This window comes from Moschus berezovskii, chromosome 22 (genome assembly GCF_049115385.1).
Source record: "Moschus berezovskii isolate FMDL1 chromosome 22, NW_MosBer_1.0, whole genome shotgun sequence".
Lineage (NCBI taxonomy): Eukaryota > Metazoa > Chordata > Mammalia > Artiodactyla > Moschidae > Moschus > Moschus berezovskii.
The window spans coordinates 47,812,531-47,831,489 of NC_142481.1; the positions used below are offsets into that span (position 1 = coordinate 47,812,531).

General features: G+C 37.8%; 1 protein-coding gene across 6 annotated transcripts in view; it reads right to left on the reverse strand.

Moving 5' to 3' along the window:
- Positions 1–18,959, reverse strand: part of PHKB (phosphorylase kinase regulatory subunit beta) — a 233,431-nt gene that overhangs the window by 86,419 nt on the left and 128,053 nt on the right. For all 6 annotated transcript variants that reach the window (XM_055412843.2, XM_055412842.2, XM_055412844.2 and 3 more), the window contains one exon: positions 1,631–1,725. In XM_055412843.2, coding sequence (XP_055268818.2) covers positions 1,631–1,725 — 95 coding nt within the window. The remainder of the gene's footprint in view (positions 1–1,630; positions 1,726–18,959) is intronic.

Consider the following 18,959-nt stretch of genomic DNA (forward strand, 5'->3'; position numbering starts at 1 on the left):
TGGGAGAGAGAGCTGCAAGTACATTGTATGTAAAAAATTATACATAACCCACTGCTGCTGCTGCTGCTGCTAAGTCGCTTCAGTCGTGTCCAACTCTGTGTGACCCCATAGACGACAGCCGACCAGGCTCTGCCGTCCCTGGGATTCTCCAGGCAAGAACACTGGAGTGGGTTGCCATTTCCTTCTCCAATGTGTGAAAGTGAAAAGTGAAAGTGAAGTCGCTCAGTCGTGTCAGAGAGTACTGGAGTGGCTTGCCATTGCCTTCTCCCAAGCCCTCATCATATGTGGCAAGCATGAAGTAAATGTTTTAACTATTCATTATGTTAGCTGTGTGCTTTGATGTAATCTGGTTCCTGCCCCCATACCTCAAATCTGTGACCAACAGGTCACTTTATATTCTAAAAAAGGCCTTGAGATTTCATCACCCTACAAGTGGGTCACACACACTATGTAAATGAAACATACTAGTCTTAAAATGGTTCAGAGTCACAGCACTAGGCAATATGAAGTAAAATACATTCCCACTTTCCCATTTCTTCAGGTAAAACCGCATGTCTCAAATACATCCAGAATGTACACTTGTACTGCAGTGAGACAAGTGGTAAATAAAGACAAAGCCCAAATCTCTTCCTTATATGGGAACTAACAGACCAGCATAAAATGTCTATCACATACTAACACAGGCATTTTTATGTTCCTGAGAAAATCTTACCATTTACTTAAAAGTCTCCCCCAAAGTTTTTCATATATAAACCACTCATAGCAACTAGATGTTTTGTTGAGGACCAGCAAAAGAAGCAGAGAAATAGTGTGACAGAACCTACTAATGAGGCTGGCTGGCTTTCCCTTTCTCTCATTAAAACAAGCATTTATGTGTGTGTGTTTGTGTATTATACATATATATTTAAAGTAAAAGGAGCATTTTATAATGCTTATTTGTAAGCATATTTTCTGTTACTGATGATGCTATTCTTACTAAATACATTTTAACTGCTTGGAATCCCAGGCACATACTCAAGTTCATTCCCTTTCTCCTCAGGCAGTTTCAACAATCCACACATTTTCATTTTAACAGTCCTCATTACTGGTATCATTTAATACTTGAGGGTATGCTCAAGTCAACATCAATCTTGCTGATCCTGCAAACACTTATTTTGTTGACACAACACAGTCTGAATCTATAGCTACTAAATGTAAAAAAATTTAACTATTCCTTTCCCCGACATGTCACCAAGTACTAAGATCAGCTCTGTCCATCACTTAGGCCTATCACAGAGACACATCACTAGATAGATATCAAGCATGGGGTAGGGGGGGCTTTCATGTAACAGAGCCATCTCATCTGTCCCAATGCTACCCACACATAAATCTTCTTAAAGACATTTGACACTGTAAAGTCACCCACTGTGAAGGTGAAAATGTTTACCTGTGAGACATCTTGTTGTAAACATCCGACTTATACTTTCTCATTAACAAATAACCTTTACCACAAGTAAATCTTAACTAACCAGAACAGAGAAATGCCTTGCTCTCACAAGGAACAATAAAAACCCATTTAGAATAAAATTTATTCTTTAATTAAGCTTTAAATGTCTGGATAAGTCTAAATCATGAAATAAAATCTCTTTACCTGATTGGAAAACCTCATGCTCACATTTCGTTGATTCTGTGGTGGGACAAAACGCTGAATAGGATCAATATCTTTAGGACTAATTAATTCATCAGCTGAAAAAAAAGAAGGGAAATGACTAGATCAACAATGTATCTATACAACACTGTAAACCAACTAGACCTAACAGGTGTTTATAGAACACTCCATTAAACAAGAGCAGAATATATATCCTTCTCAATATGCAAGCAATATCTTTCACATACCAGACCATAAAATTAGCTTCAGTAAATATAACAGGATTTAAATCATACAAAGTATATACTTCAACCACAATAGAATGAAATTAGAAATCAATAACAGAAAGAAGTCTCAAAAATTCACCAACCAAAATTAAATAATACATTCCTAAACAACCAATGGGTTGGAAAAGAGAAATTAGGAAATACTTTCTAATATACTTTCTGATGATGATTGAAAAAGAAGACACAACATACCAAACTTTAAGGGATTTAGGTGTTCATTGGAAGGACTGATGCTAAAGCTGAAGCTCCAGTACTTTGGCCACCTCATGCAACGAGTTGACTCACTGGAAAAGACTCTGATGCTGGGAAAGGTTGGGGGTGGGAGGAGAAGGGGACGACAGAGAATGAGATGGCTAGATGGCATCACCGACTCTATGGACATGAGTCTGAGTGAACTCCGGGAGTTGGTGATGGACAGGGAGGCCTGGCGTGCTGTGATTCATGGGGTCGCGGAGAGTCGGACATGACTGAGCGACTGAACTGAACTGAACTGAACTGAATGCTCAAAGGGGAATTCATAGCTGTAAATGTATATATTAAAACAGTAGCAGACTCCCGCTCCTCCCTGCTTGCTCCTGGGAGTTCTGCCTGAGAGCGATTGCCCAATAAAGCCTCTTGATCACAAAAAAATAAATAAATAAAATAAAACAGAAGACTCTCAAGTCAGTAAACTATATTTCATATTAAGACAACAGATAAAAAAGAGCTAACTAATCAAAAGCATGCAAGAGGAGTATAGTATAAATGAAACCAAATAGATTCTTAAAAAACTCAAAAGTTGACAAACCTTTAGATAGATGAACTGACAAAAAAAAAAAAAAAAGACTTAAATTACTTACTCAGGAGTGAAACTAGGAACATTACTACTGATTTTAAGAATTCCAAGAGAATATTCTCAAAAAATGTATGTCAACAATTTAGATAACCTAGATAACGTGAGCAAATGCCTAGAAATACATACAATACCAAAATTGATTCAAGGAGGAAAAGAAAATATGAATAGATGTTTAACAACTAATGACTGAAACTTTTCACACAAAAAATGTCCAGGATCATGTGACTTCACTGATGAACTCTATCAAACAGTTAAGAATTAAAACCAATCTTCCATAAAATTTTACAAAACCAGTAGAGGGACACTTTCCAACTCATTCTAAGAGGCCATTATTACCCTAAAACAGAAATCGAAGACACCACAAGGAAAGAAAATCACAAATCAAAACCTCTTCTGAATATAGACACAAAACTACTCAATAAAAACACTAGCAAACCAAACCCAGTAACATACAAAAATTATTATATACCATGACCAAATGGGACTTATCCTACAAACCCAAGAATGGCTAAACATCCTTAAATCAGTTATTGCAACTCCCCATATCAACTGAACAAAGGATAAAAAACTACATGACAATCTCAGCAGACACAGAAAACATTTGACAAAATTCAACATCCTATCATCATAGTAAAAAGCATTCAGCAAACTAGGGATAGACAGGAACTTCCTTAATCTGATAAAAAGGCATTTACGAAAAATCCAATCACTAATGTCATGCTCAATGGTAAAAGAATGCTTCGCCCCAAAGATCAGGAATCAAGACAATGACGTCTGCTCTTGCCACTTCTATTCAACTTTATACTGGAAATTCTAGTCACAGAAATAAGGCAAGAAAAAGTAATAAAAGGAATCCAGAATGAAAGGTAGAAGCTACAGTAATTAAAACAACGTGGTACTGCCATAAAGATAAGAGATCAGTGGAACAGACAGAGTTCAGAAATAAACCCTTACATTACAGTCAACTGATTTTTGACAAGGGGCCAAAACAATTCAGTAGGGAAAGAACAGTTTTCTCCCCCACACAAAGTACTCCGTTCCATTCCGTTCTGTCGCTCAGTCCTGTCCGACTCTCTGCGACCCCGTGGACTGTAGCCTACCAGGCTTCTCCGTCCATGGGATTCTCCAGGCAAGAATACTGGAGTGGGTTACCATTTCCTTCTCCAGGGGATCTTCCCAACCCAGGGATCGAACTCGGGTCTCCCGCATTGGAGGCAGAAGCTTTAACCTCTGAGCCACCAGGGAAGCCCACACAAAGTACTAGGAAAGGGAATATACAAAAGCAAAAGAATGAAACTGGATCTCTTTACACAAACTACAATAATAAAGGCAAATTAGATTAAAAAGTTAAAAGTAAGGGCTAAAAGTATAAAATTGTTAGAAGAAAATATGAGTAAAAAAATCTTTGTGACTTTGTATTAGATAAAATTACATCAAAACATACGTAACAAAGAAAAAATGAGATAAACTGGACTTTTTCAAAATTGTAAGCTTTTGTGTCTCAAAGAATACCATCAAGAAAGTAAAACAAAAGCCCAAAGAATGGAAGAAAATATCTGAAAACCACATAACTTGTAAGAGACCTGTATCTTGAACATACAAAGAACTCTAACAACTTAACAATAAAAAGACAAATAACCTAATTTAAAAATGGCTACAGTATCTGAATAGACATTTCTCCAAAGAAGATTTATTGTAAACATATGAAAAGATGCTCTGACAATATTAGTCATTTGGGAAATGCTTATCAACACCACAATGAGATAATACCTCATATCCATTAGGACAACTAACACCAAAAAAAAAGAGACAAGAATAAGGGTTGGGGAGGACACAGAGAAATCAGAACCCTTATACACTGCTGGCTGGAAGCCAAATTGGTATACCTATTTTGCAAAAAAGTTTAGAAGTGCTCCAAATGTTAAACATAGAGTTACTACATGACTCAGTAATTCTACTCCTAGGAATCCGGGTAGAAAATGAAAGGGAAATGAAAACATATGTCAAACAATAACTTGTTCATGAAAGTTTATAACAGCATTATTCACAATAGGCAAAAAATGGAAACAACCCAAACGACCATCATTGATGAATGGATAAATCAAAGGTGGTCTACCCATACAATGGAATGTTATTCTGCCATAAAAGAACAAAGTGTGGGAATTCCCTGGTGGTCCAGTAGTTAGGACTTTGCACTTCCACTTCAGGGGGCATGATTTCATCCCTGGTCTTTGAACTAAGATCCTATATCACAAGGCATAGGCAAAAAAAAATGTGGGGGTGTGGGGGAGAAAAAGTGTTACTACATGGATGAAACTTGAAAATGGGATAAACGAAAAAAGTTTGCCATAAAGGCCATATTACATGATTTGCTGTTGTTCATTCTCTCAGTCGTGTACAACTCTTTGTGACCCTATGGACTGCTGCGTACCAGGACTCCCTGTCCATCACCATCTCCCAGAGCTGGTTCAAACTCATGTCCATTGAGTTTGTGATGCCGTTGAACCTTCTCATCTTCTACTGTCCTCTTCTCCTCCTGCCTTAAGTCTTTCCCAGTATGAGGGTCTTTTCTAATGAGTCAGCTCTTTGCATCAGGTGGCAAAAGTATCGGAGCTTCAGCTTCAGCATCAGTCCTTTCAATGAATATTCAGGACTGATTTCCTTTACGATTGACTGGTTTCATCTCCTTGCAATCCAAGGGACTCTCAAGAGTCTTCTCCAACACCACAGTTCAAAAGCATCAATTCGTTGGCACTCAGCCTTTGTTATGGTTCAACCCTCACATCCATATAAGACTACTGGAAAAACCATAGCTTTGACTATATGGACCTTTGTTGGCAAAGTAATGTCTCTGATTTTTAATATGACGTCTAGCTTGGTCATAGCTTTTCTTCCAAGGAGCAAGAGTCTTTTAATTTCATGACTGTAGTCACCATCTGACATGATTTTGGAGACCAAGAGAATAAAGTCACTGTTTCCACTGTTTCCCCATCTATTTGCCATGAAGTGATGGGACTGGATGCCATGATCTTTGTTTTTTGAATGTTGAATTTTAAGCCATTTTTTTCACTCTCCTCTTTCAATTTCATCAGGAGATTCTTTAGATCCTTTGTGCTTTCTGCCATAAGGGTGATGTTATTTGCATATCTGAAGTTATTGACATTTCTCCCAGTACTCTTGATTCCAGCTTGTGCTTCATCCAGCTCGGCATTTCACATGATGTACTCTGCATATAAATTAAATAATCATGGTGACAATATGGAGCCTTGACGTACTCCTTCCCTAATATGGAACCAGTCTGTTGTTCCACGTCCGGTTCTAACTGTTGCTCCTTGACTTGCAAACAGGTTTCTCAGGATGCAGGTAAGGTGGTCTGGTATTCCCATCTCTTGTAAAACTTTCCACAGTCTGCTGTGATCCACACAAAGGCATACACAATGAAGCAGTAGTAAATGTTTTTCTGGAATTCCCTTGCTTTTTCTATGATCCAATGGATGTTGGCAATTTGATCTCTGGTTTCTCTGCCTTTTCTAAATCCAGCTTGAACATCTGGAAGCTCTTGGTTCACTTACTGTTGAAGCCTGGCTTGGAGAATTTTGAGCATTACTTTGCTGGCGTGTGAGATGAGTGCAATTGTGCGGTAGTTTGAGCATTCTTTGGCATTGCCTTTCTTTGGGATTGCAGTGAAAACTGACATTTTCCAGGCCTGTGGTCACTGCTGAGTTTTCCAAATTTATTGGCATATTGAGTACAACACTTTCACAGCATCATCTTTTAGGATTTGAAATAGCTCAGCTAGAATTCCAACAACTTCACTAGCTTTGTTTGTAGTGATGCTTTCTAAGGCCCACTTGACTTCGCACTCCAAGATGTCTGGCTCTAGGTGAGTGACCCCACCATTGTGGTTATCTGGGTCATTAAGATCTTTTTTGTACAGTTCTTCTGTGTGTTCTTACCAGCTCTTCTTAATCTCTTCTGCTTCTGTTAGGTCTACACTGCTTCTGTCCTTTATTGTGCCCTCTTTGCATAAAACATTCCCCTGATATCTCTAATTTTTTTGAAGAGATCTCTACTCTTTCCCATTCTATTGTTTTCCTCTATTGCTTTGCATTGTTCACTCAGCAAGGCTTTCTTATCTCTCCTTGCTATTTTTTGGAACTCTGCATTCAGATGGGTATGTTTCCTTTTCTCCTTTGCCTTTTGCTTCTCTTCTTTTCTCAGCTATGTGTAAGGCCTCCTCAGACAACCATTTGCCTTTCTGCATTTCTTTTTCTTGGGGATGGTTTTGATCCAACACCTTCTGTACAATGTTAGGAACCTCCATCCATAGTTCTTCAGGCACTCCATCAGGTCAAATCCCTTGAATCTACTTGTCACTTCCACTGTTTAACTGTAAGGGACTTGATTTGGGTCATACCTGAATGGCTCAGTGGTTTTCCCTAATTTCTTCAATTTAAGTCTGAATTTTGCAATAAGGAGTTCATGATCTGAGCCACAGTCAGCTCCTAGTCTTGTTTTTGCTGACTGTATAGAGCTTCTCCACCTTTGGCTGCGAAGAATATAATCACTCTGATTTCACAATTGACCATGTAGTGATGTCCATGTGTAGAGTCGTCTCTTGTGTTGTTAAAAGGGGGTGTTTGCTATGACCAGTGTGGTCTCTTGGCAAAACTGTTAGCTTTTGCTCTGCTTCATTTTGTACTCCAAGACCAAACTTGCCTGTAAATCCAAGTATCTCTCGACCTCCTACTTTTGCAATCCAGTCCCCTATGATGAAAAGGACATCTTTTTGTTGTTGTTAATTCTACAAGGTCTTATAGGTCCTTCATAGATTGTTTAACTTCAGCTTCTTCAGCATTAGTGGTTGGGATTAGACTTGGATTACTGTGATACTGAATGGTTTGCCTTGGAAATGAACAGAGATCATTCTGTCATTTTTGAGATTGCACCCAAGTACTGCATTTTGGACTCTTTTGTTGACTGTGAGGGCTACTCCATTTCTTTTAAGGGATTATTGCCCACAGTAGTAGATATAATTGTCCTCTTAATTACATTCATCCATTCTGGTTCAATTTAGTTCATTGTTTCCTAAAATGTCAATGTTCACTCCTGCCATCTCCTGTTTGACCACTTCCAATTTGCCTTGATTCACGGACCTAACATTCCAGGTTCGTATGCAATATTGTTCTTCATGGCACCACACTTTACTTCCCTAGTAGCTCAGCTGGTAAAGAATCTGCCTGCAATGCAGGAGACCCCAGTTTGATTTCTGGGTCAGGAAGATCTGCTGGAGAAGATGGATAGGCTACCCACTCCAGTATTCTTGGACGTCCCTGGTGGCTCAGTGGGTGAAGAACCTGGCTGCCACGTGGGAGATCTGGGTTCTATCCCTAGGTTGGGAAGATCCCCTGGAGAAGGGAATGGCTAGCCACTCCAGTATTCTGGCCTGGAAAATTCCATAGGGTCGCAAAAAGATGGACACGATTGAGTGACTTTCATTTCACTTCACATGGCATCAGACTTTACTTTCACAACCAGACACATCCACAAGTGTGCACTGTTTCCACTTTGGCTCAGCCTCTTCATTCCTTCTGGAGTTATTTCTTCACTCTTCTCCAGTAGCATATTGGCCACCTACTGACCTGGAGAGTTCATCTTTCAGTGTCATATCTTTTTGCTTTTTCATCTGTTCATTGGTTCTCAAGGCAAGAATGCTGAAGTGGTCTGCCATTCCCTTCTCCATTGGATCACGTTTTTGTCAGAACCCTTCACCATGACTTGTCCAATTGGGGCGGCCCAACATTGCATGGCTCATAGTTCAATCAGTTAGACAAGGCTGTGACCCATGTAATCAGTTTGGTTATTATATAATTAGAGGTATATATAAAATGTCCAGAATAGGCAAATCTATAAAGTAGACTAATGATTGTCTAATGTTGGTGGAAGGATGAAGTGATTAAAGGTATGTCAGGAGTGTTTGATAAAGGGTATAGGTTTTTTTCGAGGGGTGATGAAAATATTCTAAAATTGACTGTGGTTATGGTTGCACCCCCTCTTCTGCCCCAGGTAGCTCTAATGGTAAAGAACCTGCCTGCCAATGCAGGAGACATAAGAGACTTGGGTTTGATCCGTGGGTTGGGAAGATCCCTTGGAGGAGGAAATGGCAACCCACTCCAGTATCTTTGCCTGGGGAATTCCAGGAACAGAGGAGCCTGAAAGTGAAAGTCATTCAGTCATGTCCAACTCTTTTCCATCCCATAGACTATACAGTCCATGGAATTCTCCAGGCCAGAATACTGGAGTGGGTAGCCTTTCCCTTCTCCAGGGGATCTTCCCAACCCAGGGATAGAACCCCAGTCTCCCGCATTGTAGGTGGATTCTTTACCAGCTGAGTCACAAGAGAAGCCCAAAAATACTGGAGAGGGTAGCCTTTCCCTTCTCCAGTGGATAGCGGGCTACAGTCCATGGGGTCACAAAGAATCGAACACAACTGAAGAGACTTAGCATGCACGGTTGCATAACCCTGTGGATATGCTAAACACAACTGAAATGTAAACTTTAAATAGGCGAAATGTTTGTAATTTTAACTCAGTAAAAATCATGCATTTGTAGTCTCAGGAAGAAAACTAGATCCTTGAGGGAAGACAATGTTTCCTAACACTAAATTCTAAAAGATGTTTCTGAGATGGAGCTTTTTTAGGGGACACTGACCAGCATAAGGGCAATGTCTTTGACTGCTGTTATAGTATAAATATGGAAGCCCTTTTCATGTTTTAGTTCCTTGTGGTAACCCTGGATAAAATACAAAGATACAACAAGGAAGACAATTTAGTGTGTTTGGGAGGAGTAGGTGGGAAGAAGGTACTCAGTCAGTTTTCTCTGCTGTTTTCTGCTCTAAAGTACCTCAGAGAGACCCACTGACACCTGAGGCTCTCAGTAGCATGGATTCTCTGAGGGCCTGGAGGTGACTATGCTGGGATGGAGCAGTGTGGGGGGGGAGGATCCTCAAATTTAATTCTGAATAACCTCTTTGGTGTGCAAGTTGGCAGTATTTATGCAAATTTAAAGCAAGCATACTCTCTGACCCAGCAATTAGCATATCTTAAAGTTTCTGTTATGTGCAGACATGTGAAAGTTAACTGAATAATAAATCAAAAAAAAAGAATCCAACTTCTCCTAAAATGAGTCAGTAGAGGTGTTTATTTTTACTGCTATGAAAATGTGCTCATTTCATTTTGATCTTCAGTTCTATGTTGATTATATAAAAACAGGTTGTTATGTGGTAGCCTGGATGGCAGGGGGGCTTACGAGAGAAAGGATACGTGTATATGTATGGCTGAGTCCCTTTGCTGTTCACCTGAAACTACCACAACATTGTTAATCAGCTATACCCCAATAAAAAGTAAAAAGATAAAAACAGGCTGAGTTTTATACATATTTATGTATGTTTCTAAACAAGCATAATATTTTCTTAAAAAAATTACAGCCCATCTACCATAGCTTTTTAGGTACTGTTTTTAGGCAGTGAATAATTCTGAAAAATAGAGGAGGGAGTCAACCACAAAAATGATAGTAAATACTCTGCAGCTTTGGGACTGTTTCTCACTGTATTTCTATCCTGGGGCAATTTCAGGGCACATGTAGAATGTTATCTAATAGACAAAAAACAAAGGTGTCTTTAGAAACTCTTGGAAGATATTTTTCATAGTGATAAAAATGAAAATAATAGAATAATAAGAAAAAGGAGGAGAAACAGCAGCAGAACAGCCACAGAAGCCACCACAGCCACTGCTGCCTCTGCAACAGCAACCACAGCATCATTTTGTGCTTACTCCATTCCTGGCATTGTTTAAGCATTTCACATACATTAATCTTCAATATGCCCTTATCTTACAGATGGGAAAACAGAGGTATTGAATGGTTAAGCAACTGGCACACGGCTAGAAAATGACAGAATTTCACTTCAAACATAACAGTCTCTTCAGAGTCTCCTGACCACATATTAATTTTGCCCTTTAAGAACACTGATATTCTATACGATGGAAAAGATAACCAAGAAGTAGAAACAATAAACAATTTAGGCCTTGATATGTCATCCTTTTCCTACCCCAATCAGGGAGTGTATTATAGGATATTCTCTCTCTGAAAAAAATATACTTTTGCAATTTAAACCAAGTCAACATGGGCATGATTAGGGCAAATATCGGCATGTAATTTCAATTTATTAATATTAGTTTAGTCTATGATGCAGGCTTGATTACAGTGATATTCTAAATAGTAACGTATTATTTCCCCTTCTTATTTGTCTGATCACTGAGATGTGAAAAAATTTTCATTACCAACAAGCATTTTACATAATTAATGTTTCACTGTCATTCTATAGAAAGGAATTGTATCTTCATTATTTTGTTATTTATAAATGATGACAGATAAATTAAGAAATCTTATATCCTTGGAAAGTATAAGTGCTAATTTATTAACAGTGATATGAATCAAATAGACAACCAAATCTTGAAAAAGCTTATTTGTTTGCATTTCCTTCTCATTTCTCTGTATATACCTGTATATCTAGCTTCATGTACCAATTTATACCACCTGTTCATCTATAACCCACAGGCTGTATGATTCTTATTCATGTCTGTACCATACTACCTAGCATAGCACTGGCATCTGGTAGGCGCTCAAGAGACTTATTAAACAAAATAATAAATTGGTGGGTTAACAAATCTGGATACATTAATTGCCATAATCATAATTTCCATATGGTAAAAGTGATAAATACCTTAAAAGATCAAGTTAAAAGACATTCCTCCCCACCCTACTGCATTGATTTTTATCATTCAGGAGGCAAAAACAGAGCTCCTCATTGTTCCAACTATGGCACTGGTTTTCTGGTAAGATCCCTGGAAGAACTCACACCTGCCCAACTACAGAACATTTAAAAAAAAGAAACAAGGATAAAAGAGCAATGCCTTCTACATTTCACAATACAGTACCAAATCTCACAGAATCAAGTATTTCTATTAATATAACTAGGGACAGCTGTTTTTAAACCTTTAGAAGACAGATTAGGTTCATTAATATCTGCATTTTTATACACAGAAAAGGTTTATGAAATATACCCTTGGTTTATCTCAAACAATAATTGTTGAGGGTATAAAGAAAAAAATCCTTAGCTACAGTGATACATATTAACAATTCATATATTAAGAAATGAGCTATGAAAAAAAAAGAAAATGTAGATCCTCAATATTATACATTATACCAAAATATCCCATATTTATATAATGTTCTTAACTCAATTAACAGGGATCTAATACATAAAGATTTTAAATTTACTTCATCAAAAAACAGCACAAGTTGGGAACTTCCCTGATGGTCCAGTGGTTAAGACTCCAAGCTTCCAATGCAGGGGGCCTGGATTTGATCTCTGGCCATGGACAGAGGAGCCTGGCGGGATACAGTCCATGGGGTTGCAAAGAGTTGGACACGACTGAGAGACTAAGTACAGCATAGGGAGCTAATCTCAAATGCTGCAACCAAGACCCAGTGCAGCCAAATAAATAAATAAATATTTACTAAAACAACAACAGCACAAGCAAAGTTTAAGGGCAAACTAGGAAAATACTGAGAGGTTAAGTATACCTAATATATAAAATATTCACACAGACTGATGATAAAAACTATAAAACCAAGGTTAAGTGAGCAAAGTAAATAACTAGGTAACTCAGAGGACACAGAAATGACTGAGAAATATGTTTTTAACCATCAGCATGCAAATAAAAACAGGATACAAATCAATATCTTAATATGCTAGTAAAGTTTTTACTTTTAATGAGCACACTTAATGCCACAAAGGTTATATGGGACACATCACCGTGGAAACTTCTGTATAAATCAACAGTTTGCCAGTCATGGGCTGTATAACCTTGGGTGAATTGCTAAATTCTTCTGAGCTTCAGTTACAGCATATAACACCCATCTCATAGAAAAGACAGGAGGATTACTTAGGATAATATTTGTAAAGGGAAGAGCACAGACTATGACAGATTTTAAGGCAGTATTATTTCAGGGCAATAGTCTGACAATATATACATAGAGTCTTCTCAGGCTTAAGGCATCACTGGCTTCATGTTCAGTTTTACTAATATATTCAAGGGTAGGATCAAAAACTTGTATACAATTTTTCTAGTTCTAGTAGCAATTCAAGTAAAAATTTTAGTTTTAAGTCATGGAAGAAAAATCTTTCAAGGTGCAACTTTTAAAGCAAAACTCTATTACATGTACTTTCAAGATGTTAGTGATGCCTACTGTACAAAATCCTACTTTAGGTCACTAGCAATCACATGGATACCATGAAAAAGATAACAAAACTGCTAAGAAATTGATGTCTTTCTGCTTGAAGTTTCCTGGAGGGTGATAGCTGGGAAAGCTCTTAGCAACTGCAATGTAGAAATAAACCTGTATATTTTTATCTCTTTATCTTTATCACTAACAAAACTGTGGGTTACACTGAGCAAGGTGTCAACTGTATTTGAATTTCAACAGACCAACGAAAATCAAGACCTCAGCTTCTTATGTCCACACGCACACTAGGGGGCACTTGATCACTAACTTGAAACAGATTTCCAGGCTCAATCAGTGGTTTTTATATTTGAGGTCAACTGGTCAAGAAATATTATGAATAAAATCAAATACAAATGGACTTGTCTTAGTTACAGACATTGGGGTTAGAATAAGCAGCATATCAGAATAACTAACCTGCCCTCAGAGAGACAGAAATATTTCCTAGGTTGTCACATTTGATTCTTGTTGTAAAGCTGCTGTGTATCAATCCCAATGACTAGCAGGGAGAAGGCCTCTATAAATAGCAGCTGGTTCACTGAGTAGATGAATAGTTAAGAAGCATCTAGGGATGCATTTTCTTCTTGTGATGTTCTGTGACTATCAGAGTACCTATAAAGACAGCCCATATGCATCCTTAGTTGCCTGTTTAACAAGAACTAGGAAACATATTTTCACAAGTACTATTTTCCAAATGGTGGCTGAAAGGAGGAAGGAGGGTAGAAAGAAGGGCAGGAAGTAGAAGAATCATTTAAGTATGTATTTGTCCCACGGTAAATGCTTCAGTATATTTTCTCATCAATCCTTAAAACGAAATAAAGAAACTGATGATCAAGAAGATAAGAAAATTCAAGACACTTAAGCAGTTAAGTGGTAGAACTTCTTTCCAAATCCTAAACTGTTTAGTTCCTAAGTTCATGGCCCCCAAACTCTTGATCTTTCCATTACAGTACAAGAAAAATATAAAGAAAAGGAAAGAAGGAAGTGAAACTAGGGGGAGGAAGAAGTGGATGGAAAACATAGTAATATCAGAGAAATAATCAGTATCACACGGTTAAAAGTTTGGTGGGCGTTACAAATCATTTAAAGTATAGTTTTTACTGGAAAGTGAATTCCAAAAAATGACTTACTAAAGAATTTTAGGAACCCAAGAATTAAAGTTTGGGAACTTCATATGAACATAACATTTTAGATATTTTAAAATACTGCTTTGTCTATTTCATCATTTTAAAAGTCTTTCGTGAACACTTCTAGGAAATTAAATTAACACTCATCCTCAAAAGAAAAGAATCCTTTGTGAAATTAAAAAAATTTTTTCACTCAACTGAACATTTTAGGACTTTGCATACATTGCAGAAAAACAATAATTAAAAAGCTCAGTAATTCAACTATAATCAAAGAACATGCCTGTTTTAACTCTTGATTTTTATTAATGTTTTCAAAGCATCTATCCTAAAAAGTTCTTCTGTTCACTTATCTTAATTTATAAAGTATGTAAAAGCTCTAATCTTTATGATTTGGGATCTTACAGTAGTACCTAAATGAGGTCATCACTATGAATGTCTGATGTAATGGGTAAAAAAAGTCAGTTGCATATATAGTAGTCCCCTAATCTACAGTTTCACTTTCTGCAGTTTCAGTTCAGTTCAGTCGCTCAGTCGTGTCCGACTCTTCGCGACCCCATGAATCACAGCACGCCAGGCCTCCCTGTCCATCACCAACTCCCGGAGTTCACTCAAACTCATGTCCACAGAGTCGGTGATGTCATCCAGCCATCTCATTCTCTGTTGTCCCCTTCTCCTCCCGCCCCCAACCTTTCCCAGCATCAGTCTTTTCCAGTGAATCAGCTCATCGCATGAGTGGCCAAAGTATTGCAGTTTCAGCTTTAGCATCAGTCCCTCCAATGAACACCCAGGATTGATCCCCTCCAGAATGGACTGGTTGGATCTCCTTGCAGTACAAGGGACTCTCAAGAGTCTTCTCCAGCACCACAGTTCAAAAGCATTAATTCTTCGGCGATCAGCCTTCTCCATAGTCCAACTCTCACATCCATACATGACCACGGGAAAAACCATAGCCTTGACTAGACGGACCTTGGTTGGCAAAGTAATGTCTCTGCTTTTCAATATACTATCCAGGTTGGTCATAACTTTCCTTCCAAGGAGTAAGCGTCTTTTAATTTTATGGCTACAATCAGTATCCGCAGTGATTTTGGAGCCCAAAAAAATAAAATCTGATACTGTCTCCACTGTTTTTCCATCTATTTCCCATGAAGTGATGGGACCAGATGCCATGTTCTTTGTTTTCTGAATGTTGAGCTTCAAGCCAACCTTTTCACTCTCCTCTTTCACTTTCATCAAGAGGCTTTTGAGTTCCTCTTCACTTTCTGCCATAAGGGTGGTGTCATCTGCATATCTGAGGTTATTGATGTTTCTCCCGGCAATCTTGATTCCAGCTTGGGCTTCTTCCAGCCCAGCGTTCCTCATGATGTACTCTGCATATAAGTTAAATAAGCAGGGTGACAATATACAGCCTTGACGTACTCCTTTTCCTATTTGGAACCAGTCTGTTGTTCCATGTCCAGTTCTGACTGTTGCTTCCTGACCTGCATACAGGTTTCTCAAGAGGCAAGTCAGATGGTCTGGGATTTCCATCTCTTTCAGAATTTTCCACAGTTTATTGTGATCTACACAGTCAGTCCAAAAATAATAAATGCAAAATTCCAGAAATAAACAATTCATAGGGCTTCCCTTCCCAGGTGACACTAGTGGTAAAGAACCCATCTGCCAAGGCAGGAGAGGCAAGAGATGCGGGTTCCATCTCTGGGTTGGGAAGATCCCCTGGTGGAGGGCATGGCAACCCTCTCACCGGAGAATCCCATGGACAGAGGAGCCTGGTGGGCTATGGTCCAAACAGTCGCACACAGTAGCTGGACTCGACTGAAACAACTTAGTATGCATGTGCACAGATAATGTTTAAATCCTGTGCCTGTGTCCTGAATAGCATGATAAAATCTAGGGCAGTCCTTCTCCTACCCGGTAGCCCCAATCATCCCAGGATCTCTAATTATGGACATGGTCTGCTCCTGACATTGGGCCATCAACACTGTCAAGGCTCCATGATCCAGGCTTCCCAGAAGCAGATGATCCTACTTCTGACATCTCCTCAAAAGGTCAAGAGAAAACAAAGGCTATGTCACAAGGCCTACATCACTCACCTTACCTCATTTCATCATGTAGGCATTTTGCCATCTCACATTATCACAAGAAGAGGTGTAAGTACAGTACAATAAGGATTTTTTCATTGAGGGAGACCACATTCCATAACTTTTATTGCAGTACACTATTATAAATTACTAAATTATAAATTTATTCTCTTTTTATCATTAGCTATTGCTGCTAACCTCTTACTATGCTTAATTTATACATTAGACTTTATCATAGCTATGTATACATAAAAAAAAACATAGAACATATAGGATTTGGTACTATCCATGGTTTCAGGCATCCACAGTGGGGTGGGTCATAGAATGTATACTCGTGGATAAGGGGAGGGGGGCTTTTATTTATTAAAAACACAAGCTCAAGTCTGGAGGTCAGGCTTTTTTTTCAAAGCTAAACAACTGATATGTTAGTTTCTCTTTTAAAAAATATTGAATAAGAAAATAAAGTTAAATAATGGTTTGGGGAAGTTTTAAAGTTATCATTAACTGTATGTTATCTTACATTACTCTAGCTTAACCTCAAAAAAATTTCAATCTAAAGATCATGATTTTCAAATGACTTTTATGTGATAAATATTCTTCAGGTTATTTATGCAAAAAACTCAAATAAGTACATGGCTTTCTACAGACTCACATGAACATTTCCTAAACTTTCAAATGTAAACAAAAATTAAAGGTATAACTAATGATCATTTTATTCTAAGACAAGTCAAATGTTATATCTGAAATAACATTTTATTTGGTTTAAAATAACATGTTTGTGGTTTATTTACCTATTTCACAGCAAACATTGATTTTCTAAATGTCTAAATTTTCTAAAGATCAAAAAATTACTGTAATAATAAACTATTTTCTAAGAACACAGTGGGTAGTTCAGGTCTTGGGCCAGGAAATAGCATACTGAGTCTTTCTGCTCTAACAGTGAAATAAAAGTCACATAGCTTTGTTGTATATTATTCATTCAGGTATGTGTGTGTTAGCTGCTTAGTTGTGTCCAACTCTCTGCAACCCCATACACTATAGCCCACCAGGTCCCTCCGTCCATGGGATTCTCCAGACAAGAACACTGGAGTGGTTTGCCATTTCCCTCTCCAAAAGGAACTACAGAAAGAAAGAAAGTGAAGTCACTCAGTCATGTCCGACTCTTTGTGAACCCATGGACTGTAGCCTACCAGGCTCCTCCATCCATGGAATTTTCCAGGCAAGAGTACTAGAGTGGGTTGCCATTTCCTTCTCCACCATTAAGGTATACATAGAGCAAAATATTAAATTTCACCTGAATTAGTGAAAGCCATATATTATAGAATATTTTTAAAGGTTTATGTTCTATTATTTCCATAAAATTCCAATTAACTGCCCACAAAATATTGTTAAGCAGATATCTAACTGAGGGTCCTTTAATGAATAAATAAGACTTTGTAAATGTGGCTGGGATCTTAACATCCATAGAATTTGGATGGTTCTTAACGAGGGCGCAGGGAGGGGCAAGAATACAATAGTCAAGAGCAACTAAATGATTCAATCTTCAGAGATCTTATTCATTTTAACCAGTGAGTTGTTAACTAGATGACACAGAGCTAGGTCAGAGTGCTAATTAATATGCATCATCTCTTTTTTTTAAGCAGGAGATAAGAATGTGGTTTCGTAGTTTGCAGCACACCTTTTGCAGGTTTTCTACTGCCTTTTTAGAAGTACAGCAGGAAAAAGAGAAATTGAATATTTCTTTAAAGATTTTCCTTTTCAAAATGGTCATGAAACAGAGATGAAGGCATGACCTGGACTATTTCTGTTCACTCTGATCTTAACAGAAGAAAATGCTATTCCATTCAAAATCTATCTACATTTAATACATTTATTTTGGAGTAACGAAAATCCAATTTTTTTTACTGATTGGTATTTTCAATCCTCTTTATTTTTAAAGCTCAATCTGCTTGTGTAGAGTATGGCCAATTCTATATTCCCAATTAATTAGCCTTCTTACTTTTATCCTGAGACTCTGTTCAAACAGCAGTCTTTCTAGCTGTATCAATCCCAGGCTGGATATATAGCAAAAAGCAGGATGAAGGCAGTGTAGATCTCAAATTATAGCCCAGGTACCAGTTTTCAGTCTCATGCTCACAAGAAAATTACATCATGCTCACTTGTAATTTTCAAGTATAGTATACAGAAACTTATGATTCTGATGTTAAAATTCTTGTCTTAGGTTTACTATTCCTCTTCCAAAATATGTTTTATTTAGCTTAGTATCAACAAGGCTTCTTTGTATTCATAATAAGATGGAAATAAAATTCTAACTAGAAACAACCTTAGCAACTTGACTTGATTCTAAGAAAACTATTTCATGTATAGATTTTTTTTCTTTCAGAAACTCAAAGCAAAATCTGTATAAATAATATCAATTCCTTATCAAAGAACTGTCCCTTTAGAGAAGAACATTTTTCAACGGGCTCTTAAATTAGCATTATATAAATATGGAGACCCAGAAAATACAGTTAGGAAATGAGCAAACTGAAAACAGCAATAACTTAATTTTCTCTTCTTTGGTTAGCTTCTGTTTGCTCCTATATATCATTGTTTGCATGCATGCTCAGTCATTAAATCATGTCCAACTCTTTGTAATCCCACAGACAGTAGTCCACCAGG